Below are 18,569 nucleotides of genomic sequence, written 5' to 3'. Positions count from 1 at the left end.
TCACTTAATTCCCACCAAACTCTTGGTCATCAACAGTGCAATTCAAACAAATACATAAAGACAGAGCTTGTACATTAAGGCTCCTTCCTTGGGATATTATATTCTTCTGGAATATTATTTTCTGTGTGTCCTGCCTCCCAAGCAAATGCTTTGGACCCTCAGCTATCTTATTTTTTGTGTGTTGGGAACCAGGCTCTCTGCTGTTCTTCCTGGCAGGCACCCACACCACAGGCCAGAGAAGCGCTGCCCACCTGCTGGCTCTCAGCACCCGTCTGGTCACAAAAACTGAGCTTGTGTGCAAGAGCTGATCACACCTCACACTGCGATGCTGCACGCAGAATATTGGAGAACTGCAGATGCACGGGTTGAGCAGTTAGCCCGTCGGGCTTTGTTAGGTGATTGTCTGGGAAAGTTGTGGAAGACTTCTCGTAAAGATAAGGAGCTCTGGGAAACTTCATTGGTGTAGGAGGGAGTAGAAACACTATTTTAATCTGATTTCAAGCAGTTTTTACTGAAGCAAATTCTCAAGGCAAAAGCCACATATTTGAAGGCAAAAGGAGATTGCAACGGCTCTGTCAGAATGCTGTATTTTAAAGCTTTTGCTGTTTATAGCCTTAGTGTTGGAGTTCTAAATCTTAAAAATTCTTATTTATGTTGGCATTGATCCTTACCTAAGAAGTCCTTACGACATGCAAAATAATAGATGTCTGTTCAGTTTCTGTTTTGGAAGTGGTTAAGAAGTGGCCATTAGCAGATAAATAGAAACATTTTCTTCTTTTTTACAGTAGTGTAGTAAAGTTATCCATTGTCTTTCCCTGGAGTAATAAGTGATAAATATAAAATTATGAATACTGAAACCCTAATGTAAGTGTGGTTAAACTTCTTTATGAAAATACAATTTTTCATTGTTTTTCACTGGTGTCTATGCTACCTTTTACATACTGCAATGATTTCTTTTATTTCAGAGCACTACACCCACCATGTTGCCCTGTGGGCCAGCTTTGTCCTTTGTCCGGTGTCTGGTGCGGAAGAAGGATGTCGGTGGTGAAAGTCTTGAGGACTCCAGGTTGTGCCGATGCTTGTCGACAGTGGACCTTATAGCCCTGGGAGTAGGCAGTACCCTTGGCGCTGGTGTTTATGTCCTTGCTGGAGAAGTAGCCAAATCTGATTCGGGACCTAGCATCATCATTTCTTTCCTCATTGCTGCCCTGGCATCCGTGATGGCAGGTCTCTGCTATGCTGAGTTTGGTGCTCGTGTTCCCAAGACTGGTTCTGCGTATTTGTACACTTACGTAACTGTCGGTGAACTGTGGGCTTTTATCACTGGTTGGAATCTCATTTTATCCTATATTATAGGTAAGCTTAAGAACAAACAGAGATCTCAAGGGTTTTTGAAACAGCAGATATAAGATACAGCTTTGGTTCCTTCTTTCCTGTCTCTATACTTAGCTACTATAGCTTTTTACTCCTGCTGAGATGAAATAACAAAAATAATTTGTTTAGGTTATTTCCTCCTGTGTGTCGCAGTGCATATGTAAACCGTGTCTTCAGCAGCATGAACTGCATACCTAGACTGTAAGTTATGTCAGACAGTTCAGTGATGATAAAAATAAACAAGATTTCATTGCCATCTTTGATCAGCATGAATAATTTCAGTAAAAACAACAAGCTTTTTTTTCTTGTTTTTTCCCCTGAATATACACAGCGAGGGCATTTACAGGGACCCCATCACTATAGTATCTTACTGCAATAAACTCATGATGGTTATGTACTAGCTTGTTACTAGAGCCTGATGCTAATTAAATAATGTCTATCAGGTAATACTGTAAAATATAAAGCTGACTACATCTGAATAAAATCAGTGCTTTAGCAGAGACAACTCTTTTGATTCAAAACCCCTCTCTTCCTGAGGTACATGCTCCAAGCATCCATTATATATGGATGTGTATAAGCACACCTAGTTGTATACCTAACTAAAGGACTGTTGCCCAGATCAGTACAAAATCAATATGCCCAAGTGTTGTATTGAAGTGTATTTCATGACAGGAGAGTTGTAAAAACAAGGTTGTATTTAGCTGTGGCCATATGTACTCTTCACCGCAGAAGAGTATTAATCTTAAATACTGATGTTAGCTATATATATCTTGCTAGTGATTTTGCTGAAGTGGAGAGACTTTCCTTAGTCTTCTTTCTTAAAATGCTTCTTACATTACTTTATTTAACATATCCCATATTATAACTTAAGAAGAAATGTCTTCCAGAATGACATTAGATATAAAAGATACAGAAATAATTTCTGCAACATTTTCAGAATAAATGAGGTACAAATTAGTGTATCTTAGCTGTAGAATAAAATATTACTATTTAAGTATATAGAAAAATTCTGAAATGTTAAAATTACCCAGGAAAACAAATTCACTGTTTTAATACAAGCTCTTGCTTTTTGAAAATGCAAGTAGCAACATGCTTAGTTTTACTTCTTTTTCAGTAGGAGTAACTGTATCCCATTGTATGCATGCAAACCCCTAAACACCCATCTATTTTACAAAGGTACATCAAGTGTAGCAAGAGCCTGGAGTGGCACCTTTGATGAACTTCTTGGAAAACAGATTGGTATCTTTTTTGGAACTTACTTCAAAATGAATTATCCTGGGCTAGCAGAGTATCCTGACTTCTTTGCTGTATTCCTTATATTACTTTTATCAGGTAAGATCATATATGGCTTCATTTATCTTGGTTATGATGTCAAAGTGTTTCTTACAGACAAAAATATTAAATTGTAGTTTTTGTTTTACCAAGAAATACCTTAATAACATTTAAGAAGTTCAGATGTGTGTTTCTGTATTGACACAATGACTGGGATGTAATCGTATTTTTGTATGTACTCTATTCTTTTGCTGAAGCTGAGACATGAAAGAATCACTTGTCAGTAATTTTTTTATAAAACCCATGATACAGATTGATGATAACAGGAAAATTATATGGTTCTATGTAGCTTTTATGGTTTTATTGCTGACAGATACTCTCAGAGGAACCTTGAGGTTAAGCTCTGTAGTTTGGTGATGTGACTTGTTCTCCTTGAATCGCATACAGTGGCTATTTGTAAGGGTTTTTTCCCCTCTAAACTGTTAACTTATTCAGTATAAAATAACTTTCCCCCTTTTAAGTCTTCAGAAGAGTTGTTTAGCCTAGAGCTCACTTGAGCTAAAGGATGTTCCAAGGTACTGGCATGGCCCAAAAGACTGGTTTGAAACATGAGTAAACCCTTGATGTCAACTGCACTCAGTTCTGTTTCTTTTTTGTCTTTACTCATGTATAATGTTTTTAAACCACAAAAATTGATACCAACTGCATGCTTTTTGAGGGATCACAAAGCTCAAAAATACTGCAACTTGTTTGCATGTTTGCTTTTAACAAAGCTTTTTCACAAGGAAATGTTCTTACTGCCACCAGGAATGAAGGAAGCAGTAAGTGTATTCTAAAGTGTGGTTTGTTTTCAGCTGATACTAGAAGCATTTCACTTTTCAGTAGAGGTCTCAGCCATATTTCAAAATATTTGTCATGTTCAGCCTCTCTTGAGATCAAACACAAGCATTAGCTTTTTTTTTCTGCTGGAAAGTGAAACTAAGTTATATGGGTATAACCTCCTGTTCTTCTATTCTGAGTAGCTTTAATGGACTCAGGAAAACATTTCCATTCAACATTTAGTCCTGGACTAAGTGACCAGTGCATCTGAAACTTTTATTACATCTCTGTACATTAAAAGATGAGTTCCAACACTTAGGAAGATCAGGGAATTTTCTAGACAAGGTTTAGTGCAGCATCCTGACACGTTTGTGGCTCAGAGTTTCCTCCAGGACCAGTTCAGACCCTTATGTCTCTGGGAAGAGGGAAGGTGGGAATGAATTCAGTGTATAGCTGGAACAGACCTTTCAGTTTCACCTTTTCCAAAGGAAGGAGGAAAATAACACCCCTTTTGAAAAGCAGAGCATTGAAACTCCACAAACAAAGCTATAAAAAGCTAGCATACATGCTACCACCTTTTATGTTTTCTCCATTGCTGGAGACAGTGGGGATGGCTCAGGGCTGCATAGGCAGAGCATGATTCGATTTGGAGCCACACAGAGCTGAATGATGGGAGCAGCAGATGATGTTATAAAGAAAATGTTGTGTGCTAAGCACAAGGGGAAGCACGCAGAAATCATGGTCAGCAGGTCAAGAGAGGTGATTCTCCCCCTTTACTCTGCTCTTGTGAGACCCCACCTCAAATACTGCATCCAGTTCTGGTGCCCCCACCATAAGAGGGACGTGGATCTGTTGGAGCGTGTTCAGAGGAGGGCCACAAGGACGATCCAGGGGCTGGAGCACCTCTGCTATGAGGAGAGGCTGCGGGAGCTGGGATTGTTCAGTCTGGAAAAGAGAAGACTTCGGGGGGACCTAATAGCTGCCTTCCAACACCTGAAGGGAACCTACAAGAAGGCTGAGGAGGGACTTTTTACAAGAGCGTCCAGCGACAGGACAAGGGGAAATGGGTTTAAGTTGAAGGAGAATAGATTTAGATTGGACCTTAGGAAGAAATTCTTCAGTACGAGGATGGCAAGACTTTGGAATAAATTGCCCAGAGATGTTGTGGCTGCCCCCTCCCTGGTGTTGTTCAAGGCCAAGTTGGACGGAGCCTTGAGTAGCCTGATCTAGTTGAGAGGCGTCCCTGCCCATGACAGGGAGGTTGGACTAGATGATCTCTAAGGTCCCTTCCAGCCTAGGCCATTCTATGATTCTATGATATGATCTTGTTTAAAGAATCTTTTCTCCCTATGGAAAGAACTTTTGAAAAATGTGCATACAGTGTTTCATACCACATTAGGCTGATTGAGACACTGCTTTCTTGGGAAAAACGGCGCTACAGAAAGCATGCACCTGTTTCCAATAAAAACGCCATTGGTTAAGAAATCTTGAATAGCTCATATGATAACTTCTGTGTTAGGATAAGGTAGAAAATATCTCTCAGTCAGAAATCTTTTAGACATTACTGAGAGGCTTAACATTTTCAGTTTTAATCTCTAAATAATGAGGGAAAGTGTGCATGTGATACGCTTAGAGTGCAAAGAACCTGTGAGGGCTTTCCCGTTGCATTTATTTTTTCGTGATCTGCTCGCTGCCTGCTCTTCACTGCTTACCTTTGTTACAAATCTGATGACACAGTAGGATCCTGATGGAATGTGATAGATATGTCCTGAAAAATAGAGTAAACAGATTACATTATTAATCCAGTAATAATTTTACTTATTTTATTCATCTCATGAGTAATTTTTATGTAATTAATAGTTTCTACTAATCCGTTTTTACTAAGCATAGAATTATTGTACCTGATTTTGCTCCATCTCATAAAATAGAGATGTAAATTGGAATCTCAGAAAAGCAGTAATAATTGCACAAAATATTTTTAAATACTTGACGTGTACAATTAAAAAAGCTGTTTTTTGGTTCCAATACACTTGCCAAATGCCATACTGTCAAAGAGTCTAGTAAATTTGTGCTACTGCTTCTTAAAAATATAAAATCTAGTGCTATATTTTTAGCATTATTAGTATTATTCACAGTACTAGCATGTATATCTTCCTTAAAATGCCATTTCATTAGTTTAAGGGACCATTCACATCTGTAAAATATTTTTATTTTATAGGTCTTTTATCTTTTGGAGTAAAAGAATCTGCCTGGGTGAATAAAATTTTCACTGCTGTTAACATCTTGGTCCTACTCTTCGTTATTATTTCAAGTTTTGTGAAAGGAGATCCTGACAACTGGAAAATAAGTGAAGAACATATCATAAACATTACTGCAACAAAAATGTAATATTTTTTTAAAATCAACTTACTTGCTCATATTCCAAGTAATACCCTTTTGCTTTAGTGGTATTGCAGGTAATATATCAACTAATACCTCTGTTCCTGGTATTGATAAGCTTTTTATTTCCTTAAAATATTTTTCTTTATTTTCTTGGTTGTAGATTCCTTTAAAAAATAATCTGATTTCAATATTGTCTGTAGCCATTTAAGAAGTTAGACTTCTGGTCCTCAAGCTATTTATTAACTGCAGTGAGTGTGACAGCAAGAGTTGCCTACACCATTAGTGTTTCAATGTATTTTACCACAAATGGCAAAGTAAGATGATGATTATTTGGTTTGAGTATTCTTCCATTTACTGTTATTTTTGGCTTTCTTACAAGCTTCAACATAAAAATGTCTTCTTGTGAAGTTTTGTAAAGCGGAACCTTGTCGTGAGAGCATTTTACTATGTTTTTCCAGAGTGGTAGGGGAGGAGGATGCATGTGTTTTTCCTACTAATGGCAATAAAAAATTATTTTTATGCTCTATTTTTGTTTTTTTTGTAGGAATATCTCACCATATGAGAAAGGGCCAAATATATATGGGAGTGGTGGCTTTATGCCATATGGTTTCACAGGAACATTGGCTGGTGCTGCAACCTGTTTTTATGCTTTTGTAGGATTCGACTGCATTGCAACAACTGGTATAGTATTTGTGTGTGTATATATGTATAACACGTCTTTTGTAAAACTCCGCACAAGCAACATAATCTGTCTACTGTTCTTCCTTTGGTTTTTCCTAAACCTCTTTCAGTCTGTGTAGAATGAGTCTGAGTTCGTTCCTGAATGTGTCTGTCCTTCTGGGAGGAAGGAGGAGATTTTACTTACTTTATGACCGTTCTAAAGAGAGTAACTGTTGCTTTCTAAGTGTAGAAGTGCTTAGCATACAAGTTTTCTACCCAAATCATGTTAACCACCTGCTCACTTTCAAAATTCTCTGAGATAAGGTACATCTCCTTAATGCTGGCTCATAGGTGGCTTTTAGGGAATGAGTACATTAAACTTTAAATTGTAGATGAATAACTAGAAATCATGGGCTCTTAGTACTCTAAATATAGAATGTATTTTATGTCCTCTAGTTTACCTCTATCTTTTAATGCTATTTATGACAATGAACTAGTGAGTTTTGTTCTATCACTGAGCTTATTTTATATGTATTTCTAAAACTTCTATTACAAATATGATTCCTGTGGCTTAGATTAACAGTTTATTTGTCTCTGATGTTATTTTTTTAAAACTGGAAATGGAAATGAGTAAGAATTTTTGTGTGGTGTTTGGTTTTTTTTTTCCCCTTTTTTTCAGGAGAAGAGGTCAAGAATCCTCAGAAAGCCATACCCATAGGAATTGTGGTGTCCCTGCTTGTCTGCTTCATGGCCTATTTTGGGGTTTCAGCTGCACTGACCCTTATGATGCCATACTATCTACTAGATGAGAAAAGTCCTCTGCCAGTAGCATTTGAGTATGTTGGATGGGGTCCTGCAAAATATGTTGTAGCAGTGGGATCCCTCTGTGCTTTGTCTACAAGGTAAAGACATTGAAATACTAATTTTATTGGACAAAGCTGATGGATAATATGACATTTACATATATGTTCAGGCATTCATTGTGAAGGCTTAGTTCATGTAAAGGATTAGCAATAAGTATTATAAGTATGTTTTAGACTTAAGCAGGTCTTGATCACAGTAGGTGCATCAGTTTAAGTCCATTTTTTAAACCGTACTGTTACTGAACTCTACTTCTTTGGCTTATTACCCAAAAGTGGATTTTTTAATGAAAATATGTATTTTCAGACATATGACCTGCAAGTTATCTTTATTAACTGATAACATAAACCTCACCCATTTTGTCCTTTTTTGCTGTCCACTCCGAGTGACTCAGCAGCTTTATGGGCTCTGTGTATTTGCAGGCAAAATTGAAGAGATGATTAACTAGCTCCACTCCTCATCTTGGTTGCCTGTCTCTGTTTTCCTCCAGTAGCCAGTCTGTCTTCTGACATCATCCCTTCCTGTGGTTTCTGTGTGGGTATTTGAGATGTAGAGTATAGCTGTGAAAATATATTATACTTGTGAATCTGTGGATGTAACCTGAACTTAATGTGTTATTTTTATTATAAATATCAGGAAGGGCATGAGATATATTAGCATGTGTTCATATGTATTACACTCAAAATGTAATGTGGTATATAGAATAGAAAATTGCTTGATAATTGAATTTAGGAATAGAAAATGCTGATGTCAGTCTTTTACCTGAGCTTATTTATGTGAGGAGTTATTTATGTGAGCTTCAGTGGTAAGAATATTGGCTGCCTTTCCATAAAAGAAAACATGCAAACACTAATGCCAACAACACTCTGAGACAACCCCGTAAGCGCTAGCCTGAAGAAGATAAGCATGCTGACTGTGGACAATGGTTTAAAGGAAAGCAACATTTTTTATGCAGGAGGGGATAGAAAAAGGAAATAATTTCAGAATGACGTTAAAAGAATTGTAGAGTGGACTGAAGAATGTCATAATGACAGAGTTCAGTTATATTCTATCTACTTGTCATGGTCCCCTCAGTTTGGAGGGTTTTACTGAATATTTCCTCTACATTGATAAATAGTAAAGTGATATGTAAGCAGAAGGTAGATTAAAGAAATCAATACTGGAAAACAAAATGAACTGAGATGGTAAAACACTGTTGGTCTCCTTTTCCAGTGTGTTCTGAAGAATTATTTTTACTCCTGTGGGGAGGTTAATCTTTTAATCTGTTGACTGATGTCAGTTTAGAGCAAAACAAAGGAAATTATATTTCATATTCCTCAATTCAGATGTATAATTAAGAAAAAGTTGGGATCATTGCTTTTGGTCTATGTTGTTACCTTTTACTATGTTATGTCATAAACTTGTTTCTTCAGGGTAAAGATGTTAATATTTCCATTATTTATGTGAATGTGCTTAAAGAGGAGTAGGATAAATACATTTTACAAAGCCACAACAGTGAAAAATTTGGCAATGTATTTTAACAGTATCCTCATTTAAAAAAATCAATTGTCATCCCGATTCAGGAAAGATTCTTTTTTAGGAGGGATATTCATACATCAAAATCAGTCCATGTGCAATGAAACTTCTGTCACGGGTATCTAACCTTAAAGCTTGTGTCTCACGAGCATTACTGGAGGTACTTAGCGTCTGTGGTATGTAACAGTTGTGCCTTCTGTAAGAGATACAGTCAATTCCCTAAAGTACGAAAGGCAACCATTCGCCTGGTTAAAAACTACTATGCTTGCTGCTGAGGTTGTACTGGCTATGATTTTCCTTTTGTCCTTCCAATGTTTTTGGTTTTCCTAATTACAATCATTTTGCTTAGAGGGAAAGAAACCACCTAATCTAAGAAGTATGTTTAAAAAGCACTTTGAGTTATCAAAAGTTTAAAAGCTTTCTGTGTTCTGCTAATAGCAAACCTAAATTAATTGGCTTTGATTCTTCAAAAACAAAGAAAAAAAGAAACAATCTTAATGAAGCTTGGCTAGGGGTGCTTTAATTGAAAGAAATAATGTGCCCATGTATAACTTTATGGTGCTTTCTTTGAATTACTGTTAATCAGCAGCCTCACATGGAAATGTAGAGTGTAAAAAACGCTGCTAATGCTTATTGATTTGCTGCTGCTGACTGACAGACTTTCTCCAGGTATACTAAAGCTTAATTGCATAGTTAGTGTGAGCTGGATCATGTTCCTGCTCCACTAATACCCAAGAACTACAGTGATGGCAAGAGTTATTTTGCTAATCTGAACTCTTCCTGATGAAGTAATTCCATTACCTAAACTAATAAAATAAAATTAAAAAAAAAACACAACCAACTTTACAGGGAAAAAGAAATTTCTATTTGTGTCTGATCTGTAGTATCTTGGGCTATGGGGCTTTCTGGTTTTGTCTTACAATCATAAATTTTATTTCTATACATGCCATTAACATTGTTTATCTTGTCCATGATAAAACTCTGCATGAACTGTTTGCCATGTTGCATGTGTTTGCTTTTTACTCAGTCTTATTGGATCCATTTTCCCAATGCCACGAGTAATCTATGCTATGGCGAAGGATGGGTTGCTTTTCAAATGTCTAGCTCAAATCAATTCCAAAACGAAGACCCCACTAGTTGCTACTCTATCGTCTGGTGCAGTAGCAGGTGAGACTAAGAGTTGATCCTTGTAAAGAAAGGTGCACTGTTAAACATCTTACATATATGGAAATAAACCACTGTCGTGCAGCTTTGACTTGCTTTGGACTGAAATGATCAGATCTGATTGTTGCCAGGTAAAGTAGGCTACCAGTAAAACTATTCTCTACCACAGATTTTGTATTTGTAGGTTAATCTCAAGTGCTTTCAAAGCCTAGGTTCAAAACAAACATCCCAAACCCAAGAACATCAGTCAACCAAACAAGAGTAACAACACAGAGCCTAAACCAAAACTATACGTAACCCATTAACTCTTCCAAGCTTTCTTCTTGTATAGTTGGGTTCACCAATAAAGCATTGTGCTTTTAATAACCTGTATTTGAACTATACATTTTTCTGTTCTAGTCTTCTCGGCTCTATGTTCCCTTTGCCCCGAATTCTGTTTGCCATGGCACGTGATGGTTTACTCTTTAGTTTTCTTGCCAAAGTGAGTAAGAGGCAGGCACCAGTTTCTGCCACCTTGACAGCAGGGGTCATCTCTGGTAAGCTCTCAAAGCCCATGTTACTTAAAACTGAGATTTAAACACTCTATGCACGTGCATGGTACTTTATATTTTTGAAAAGGACTGCTTGTTAATTCCCCTTGCATGTACAACGGGAATAAAATCACTGAGTAATCAAAGGGTGTAAGAACTCCAGATCATGTCAATCATGGTGGTGGTGATGTCCTTAATGTCACAGAATTCAAAATTATTATTATTATTATTTTTATTAATATTGGCCTCTCGTATGGTGAATAAGCTGGTTACTTAATCTGGGTGCCTTAGGCTGATGCTCGACTTGCAGTATTTCCTTGTCTGATGTATACCTGTATATTCATCACATCTATAAGGGCAGAAAATAACTGTCATGTTTTCCATTACGAGACATGAGGAAAAAGAATCTACATTTGCAGCAGGATCAACTTTTTTGTAAATTGCGAAGACTTTTTTATTAAATTTTCCTCTGAAGCAAATGATTCTGGTTTTATATAGCTTACCAAATTGTGTTAAGGGGAGTGTGTGTGTGTGTGTGTTGGGGGGTTTTGCATGTATGCACATATATGTATACACATATATGCTCACATATCCTTTAGCAAAACAGCATTTAGGAGCTGTTGCAGCTCTTAATGTTTCACAAAATGAAATTCATAAGTTACAACCCTTTCACTTTTGTCTATACCTTCTTGCAGAGGTACGTGCTAGTGCACAAATTTGTCATTTTAGTGGGTTGTCTAATCACACAGGAAAACCAGAACCTCTAGAAGTATCTAACTCAAAGGCAAATAAGTCTTAAAAGTAATTTGAATATGAAATATGTGCCTTATAACATTTAGCAGCCCTGGCTAAAATTGACATCAAATAAGAGATTCAGAACTGAGACTAAAATACTATTATTTATAGTCAGGGTCTTCCTCAGATGCCACAAGACTGGAACTGCTCACACCACATACTTGACAATTATGTGGGAAGGCACAGTTGTTGTCTGGGTAGTTTCCACATGAAGTGCTATTATCAGTTCCATTTTCTTTGGCCATTCTACAGACAAATCGCTTAGAATTACTTTCATTGTTTTGACTTTATATTATTTGACTTTATAATATTGGCATATTCCCCTACAGTAATTTGGAAGTGCAGTTATGCTGGATGAAATGAACATCTTCACCTGAAACCACAGTAATGATGGGGAAAAAGAAAAACATATTATCCAGCTAGTAAACTGATTGCTATAGTTATACAGCCCTGACTATAGCTATGCAGCAGCTGTCACTTAGGCTGCTTTTAGACACTGTGGGGAATTTGGTGTGTCAACAGCTCACCTGAAGACACCTTTATTTACTGCTGGAGAATGAGTAATTTCTTCTATTTTTAACAATCTGCACATTTAGTAACTTGTGGTTGTCAGTAGTTCTGCTAGGATAGTTATAGAAGCACGCAACTGCTTGTATTATCTGACTATAAATTCGTAGCATGGATAGTTTCATAGCTTTAAGAAATGTTAAGGAGATTAGATGTTTGGCCCCTTAATTAAAGTTATCAGGTCAAGACTACAGCTGAGGCAATTGTCACCCCTTATTACTGTGACTTATCTTTTCACAGGTGGTAACTGTGATTGTCAAACTGTTTCTGAAATGTTTTGGTGACAGTCCAAGTTTTCAGCATAAATTGACCTGCCATTGCTTCTTGGAGCGGAATTAAGAGAGTTGGAAAAATGATATTGTGTCTTTTTTATCTTTGTCAGAAGCTTAAAAGCATTTTCATTTTGGTTCCAATGTGAACGAATATTCTGGGCTACAAAGTAGCTTTTTAAAGCTAGGATTAAAAATTAAATATAGCCACAATACATGAGATTCTAGTAGGTTCTGTTCTTCTTCAGTTTTGCGTACCTATACCTTTGAGCATGCAGAGCAGTGAGCCATTCAGAAATCTACCCCATTAAATGACTTCTTGGATTTAGGAATATCCACTGTCATTAAAGAAAGCAGGATGGTCTTCCTTCCTTCATTGGAAAAGGAGACTCACAGGTGAAATAAAACTTCTGTAACAAAACAATCTTGTTTTAAGAAAAATCACATTTTGCTTTCTCCTTCAGGATCAAATACCAGGGGAATGTATGTTTATGTGGTTGTGCTTTTACACACCTGTCTACAAATATACTGACAAACACGTACAGTAAATATTTTATATAAGTGTTTCTCAATATAGAAAAAAATGTATGTGCATATATATATATATGGTGTATAAAGGCTTCATTTAATAGTTTCTTTTAATGTTGAGATTACTGATGATTCCCAAGATCAAGTGGTTTTAGATTCTTTCTGCTTCTCAATAATGTTAAAAAAATACAAATATTTTAAGAGATGCTTTGACCATACATATTTAAAGTCAAATAGCATTAGCCTTTCATTAAGTGATGTCTGGTCCTAATTTCTTCATAAGCTATATGTGTCTGTGTGCAAACAGCACAGACAAAAAAAAATACATTCCAGAATCTCCAAAAGAATGTAGCTTTTATAAACACAAAGTCTGCTATCAGTGCTCTCAGCATCATGGAAGTTTCTGCCTCTGATTTTAGTGATCTTAAGAATATTAATTCTTGTGAGATTTTGCTGGCCTTTCCTAAAAGCCTAAAAGTACTTCACTTTTTAAAAAAGTAAAATAATAAATTTAAAAAACCCTAGAAAACTATTTCATTTGAGACAAATCCTGAAAGTCCTCTTTATATAGAGCTCTTCCTCAGCTCAGCAGAAATTTTACATACCAGTGACTTACTGGGTTGGATCATTTTTCCCAAATTTTGCAGTGAGTTCCATCCTCTCAGTTTTGGTGACATCCTGTTGCAGAAGCTGAACCTTATTCTATAAAAATATATTTTTAACATGGCCCCAATTCAACAAGCCATGTGTGCAAATACTTATATCCAAATAAATCCAATATAAATCACATGATTATGCAACAGGACTGTGTGGCTCCTCCATGCATATCTACATGAATGAGATTCCCAGATGTAGGGAATTAGATTTGTTGGAAATTACTCCAAAAATGTGTTTTAAAGGATTACCATGATTTCACTCATATTACTGTCAGTAAACAACGTAAAGTTACACTGCGGACAGATTTTAAAATCTTAGCTCTTTAATATTAATCCTAGCACTTACAGTTGGACTCAATGATCTTAAAGTTCTTTTCCAACCTAAATGATTCTATGATTCTATGTCAGCCTCATACAAATTTTGCATTTTCTTTTCTCTTTTAGCTATAATGGCATTTCTGTTTGACCTAAAGGCTTTAGTGGACATGATGTCTATTGGTACACTTCTTGCTTATTCACTTGTGGCAACCTGTGTCCTCATTCTTAGGTGAGCCAAAAACATCCTTTGTTTTCCACGGTATTTTATTTCATGTTGGTCAGTATATGAACAGAAGTGACATTTACGGGGTATTTTTTCTTGCTAGCTAGCTAAATGTTTAAAAACTAGCTGTATGCATATACATGATTACTAAGAAGCAATGACTGATCTAAGAAAACAATGATGTATTGTCGTATCAGTACAGCAGTTAGTCAAGTCAAAGCTTCCTGTGAAATCTAGACACCTTTTATTTTCCACATTTATTGGTCCAAGAATGTAGTCCCAGTGGTACCAGATGTGCTTTTGTGTATGAAATTCCATAAATAATATTTTCATATGAGTAAAATCTGTGCTGTTGATCAGAGCTATTACATTATGGGGAGTACATGTGAAAGGTGGAGATTTCCTAGATAGCTCACAGGACGAACAACTACAAATAATTGCTTTGAATTACCCTAGTCAGAAACGTGAGACCAGACAAGTGTTTCAAGATGTGGTAGCCCTAGAAGAGAGTGCGAATATGATCTCTCAGTGAGATACTGCAGTTAAAGCTACAGTATATTGAAATACTGGCAGCTACAGCTCACTTTGTTATGTATTGGTCTTTTAAAAAATCAGTCTTCATTACTTCATGCTAGGTAGTTACCTTTCAAAAGTAAAATAACTTAAATTCAGTTCAAATTCATTGCTGCAATAATTTACACTTCAGGAGAGAAGACTCTTTTATCCAACAGTGACTTACTTAACATATATATTTATAAAAAATGCACTTAAATTCTAACAAAACAGATGTAAAATTTCAATTTAGGCCAGTTAGTAGACCTCTTGCAGTATGGGAAGCAAGTTAGAAAGAAGCTTCTCTACCCTTTCCCTGCTATTGAGCACCAGATCCTGTCCCCTCTTTCTGTATGAGACTGATAATTTATCTGACCCATTGGTGCATTCATGTAGTTTAAAAAACTGCCCAAAAAAATCCCCAACAAACTCAGCAAAAAAGTGAGTTGCCCTAGTTTGTTTATATATGATAGCAACTAATAATATATACGGTTGCAGTGCAGTTATAAATTGGGAAAATCTAAATCTCCATTGCAAAGAATTTAGTATTTAAATACATTCCTAGCATCATATTGCTTCAGATCCCAAAGTAATCTTATTGGGTTTTTTGTCCTGTTTTATGTTTAGGTACCAACCCAGTTTAACCTATGAGGAACCAAAATATTCTCCAGAAAAAGCAGCTTTGGCTGCATCTGAAAGGGAATCTGCAATAAGTGAATCACAGATAAATATGATACAAGATAATCACTTCAGTCTTCAGACCCTGATTAATCCATCCAGATTACCTACTGATCTGACTTCAACTACTGTGAAGTTTTTAGTGAGTCTCTTAGGTAAGTGTTCATAAAACGCATTCAAAAAGCTCGTAAAATGCATTATCATAAATAATTGAGTTTTATTAAAGACAATTAAAAATCCAATGATAACATGCCTTCTTTCAGTGATAATTAAAAGCATTCTGCAGAATGACCCATTGTGTTTCTTGATGGATCTAATCTGTAGTCTAGTGTATTTTCCTTTAATTAAACATTTTCATTGTAACAGTTTCATACTGAAGACCTGCCATCATTCTTCTTAGAAGTCACTTCCTCTTCAATGCAGAGATTAAGTGACCCATTTCCTTAATTTCGTTTTTCACACAGCTTGCTTGGTTTGTGGCTTGAGTGTCCTCACTACATACGGGATTAACTACATTGCTAACTTGGAGCCCTGGAGTATTGGCCTTCTTGCTGTGTTGGTGGCGTTTTTCATCATTACCATTCTCCTCATCCACAGGCAGCCTCAGAACCAGCAGAAAGTGGCCTTTATGGTGAAAAACATTCTTGATGCTATTTTCTAATGAGAGGTTTGGATGGATTCTAGCAAGTGGGAGGGGGTCAGAAAGAGATGGTCCTTTTCCAGGCAGTCTTTCATTACTGCACTGCCAGTCTTGCAGGTGTTTGTTCAACGTGCACATTGCTGAGACCCGCCTAATTTTAGATCTCAGATTAAGCACTTAAAAACTGGAAAGCGATTCAGAAACTGATTAGTGCACAACCACCTGCCCGTGCTGTGTGCGACACTTTGGACCACGGTACAGTTTGTAGCTCCCAGAATATAATCCTTTAATTTTGAGCTTTCACTTACATTCTAAGATCAGTTATTTAATAGAAATAATGAAACCTGGTGATGAAGGTCAAGGAACCCAGTGGAGTTGGAGGGACATTTCAGAAAGGAGGGACATATATAAATACATAATATTTTTCAACTGTAGATACAGGAATTCATTAGTATATGTTCAGCACAAACCGCAAAGTTTTTCTAAACAACCTTAGAGAATATATATTAAACATAATTTATTTTAAAAGTTTAAGAAATTAGAAAGTAGTGGTTAAACCCAGTGAAAAAGAAAATTTCACTATATTCCAATTTTTTAAAAAATCAATTATTTTAGTGATTAGACATATCACTTCTAGTTTGTGTTGTATAACTGAAGTGTGACATGCAAGAAGTTAAGTTTAATACAAACATATTAAATACATCCTTTTAGGTTCCATTCTTGCCATTTTTGCCATCTTTCAGTATCCTGGTAAATATTTACTTAATGGTACAATTAAGTGCAGACACTTGGATCAGATTTAGCATCTGGATGGTACTTGGTAAGTACTTTTGTTCATTTCAGTCACCTCTGATGCTAGGATTCATGAATCCCGTATTATAAAATCTGATTCTCTTCTTTTAAATATTTTTTTAAAGTCTGTGTTTTCATAAAAGTCAGCTGATATTTCTGATCATAACAGAAGCATGCTTCAGAAGCAGTATTTATATGCAGTCAAAATTGTAAATGCAGTTTTGAGGTAATAGAGTTATAGGACTAATTCAATAAGCCACTTTTTTTTTTTTTTTCTGAATAGGTAGAGCTAAAATTGTGCAGATACCTGTTTGTAACAGTTTTTTCCCCAGTATATCAGTGATTCTCTTTAAGATATGGAAAACCGTATTGATACCATCTACACACAAAGAGTAGTTTCCACGATCTGTTAGAGCATTTAATTATGCAAAAATGATGCACTGGAATTTCCGTAGAACCAGGGAAGACTCAAAGCATAAGCTCTGATAGAGATACCTGAAGAAGAAACTTGTTTTGGAAAACATGTTCAGACACAGAGTAATGTCTTTTTAATGCATTACTTGCCTGAAAACGCTATTAACTTCTTTTGCTTCCCCTTTTGGAAGGCTTCCTCATTTACTTTGCTTATGGCATCAGACACAGTCTTGAAGGTCATCGCAGCAACAGAGATGATGATTCTTGTTCAGAAAATAGTGAGTTGCAAGAAAAGAAGCCCGTGGAAGAGGTGGATGAACCTGAAAATGCAAATGAAAGTGATCAATTTCTTGCACATGAGAGGACAAGTGAATGCTAATCCAGGCAAACATACAAGTCTTTTAAACCTTTAGTTGACACTTTACTTGCAGACTGAAATTTCAGAAGCTTTCTGACAACATTGTGCCTCTTGAAAGTGTTTACTACAAGGCCTGGCTGATATTTTGGAAAAGCTGCTAATCCATTTTCATCATTTCAGAACTGACAGCATGGAGATTAATATTTAAATTAAAAACCCAAACAAGACAAGTACCCTTTGGCAAGGAAAAATTTGGATGCATTGTTTGAACCGTCATCCAAATTCAGTGGCAATCACAAAATAGGATATGTTTTAGAACTGCCTGCAGTAAGTTCTGAATATTTGACACTGCATTGTGAACACATTTTGTACCTTTTCCTTATGTCTGTTACATTTTTATCAAAATCTAATAGCTCCCTTCTTTCTACAGAAGTAACTCTTGTGGGAGTTAAACTGCAGACAGGCCTAGAAAGTATTTGCAGAATGAATGGTAATTGTACAGATCTGATACTTTGCAAAAAGTAGGGGACCGTAAATGTATGTAAAAAATATAACTGCTTACCTTTAGTAATCAGTAGTGATTGAGAACTCAAACTGTAGAGATACTTCAAAGGCTTTTAGCACCTCTAAATAGATTTCTACTTATGGAAGTATTATTTCTACTTATGTGAGTTCCTTTCCTTTCAGAGACGCTGTGTGTATAAAATAATACTCCCAAGAGGAGCTACATTGTTTTCTGCAAAAGCATCTGGGAAATAATCTGTTGGTTACAGTATTGACAGTGATGTTTGTATGTGATTTAGCAGGTATTGTGCTTTAGATTTCAAAAAGGCCAGAATTTTATCCCTGACTACAGAATTTGCTACTTACATACAGCAGTCATCAAGTTTTCCTCCTTACTACTCGTTTATTTCCCCTATATTTTGTTCTTCTTTATCATGTGCCAGAGCTCATACTTCTAGAAGTGGTTGTTACACATCACTTCTCCTCAGAACAATTAATGCGTGAAATTCCAGTCTTCTTTTCAAATGGAAAGGGAGGTTAAAAAACCACAGGCCCAGCCTCTGTAAAAAATCCTCATCAAAACAGTATTTCAGTGCTTCACTAAGCCTTAAACATATGTTAGCACAGCAGTTTTTCATGAGCCAAGCCTACATCCACAAATCCATTCATGTGGGTAAGATGTCCAAATGCTAATTTTT

General features: G+C 36.3%; 1 protein-coding gene across 2 annotated transcripts; it reads left to right on the top strand.

Annotated features, from left to right (window-relative positions):
• The first annotated feature begins 978 nt into the window (after positions 1 to 978).
• SLC7A2 (solute carrier family 7 (cationic amino acid transporter, y+ system), member 2) lies at positions 979 to 17,388 on the top strand. Of its 2 annotated transcripts, none has more exons than XM_009868138.1 (11): positions 979 to 1,356; positions 2,551 to 2,706; positions 5,684 to 5,849; positions 6,392 to 6,528; positions 7,187 to 7,409; positions 10,447 to 10,583; positions 13,837 to 13,939; positions 15,113 to 15,318; positions 15,628 to 15,794; positions 16,515 to 16,623; positions 17,201 to 17,388. In XM_009868138.1, the coding sequence occupies exons 1-11, from the start codon at positions 981 to 983 to the stop codon at positions 17,386 to 17,388; spliced, it is 1,968 nt and encodes a 655-aa protein (XP_009866440.1). In that variant the 5' UTR covers positions 979 to 980. The 2 variants fall into 2 exon arrangements, with proteins under 2 accessions (XP_009866440.1, XP_009866438.1); XM_009868136.1 differs by lacking the exon at positions 10,447 to 10,583 and adding an exon at positions 9,911 to 10,050.
• The last annotated feature ends 1,181 nt before the right edge of the window (positions 17,389 to 18,569 follow it).

This window comes from Apaloderma vittatum, unplaced genomic scaffold (assembly GCF_000703405.1).
Source record: "Apaloderma vittatum isolate BGI_N311 unplaced genomic scaffold, ASM70340v1 scaffold42464, whole genome shotgun sequence".
Classification (NCBI taxonomy): domain Eukaryota; kingdom Metazoa; phylum Chordata; class Aves; order Trogoniformes; family Trogonidae; genus Apaloderma; species Apaloderma vittatum.
This window is presented reverse-complemented; position numbering and strand designations above follow the sequence as displayed.

Bases quoted from the DNA above. Each gene is read 5' to 3' on its own strand.
- SLC7A2 (XM_009868136.1), top strand. From the start codon at position 981: ATGTTGCCCTGTGGGCCAGCTTTGTCCTTTGTCCGGTGTCTGGTGCGG. The intron at 5,850-6,391 runs GTAATATTTTTT...TTTTTTTTGTAG, and splicing joins AACATTACTGCAACAAAAAT to GAATATCTCACCATATGAGA. The intron at 15,795-16,514 runs GTGAAAAACATT...ACATCCTTTTAG, and splicing joins AGCAGAAAGTGGCCTTTATG to GTTCCATTCTTGCCATTTTT.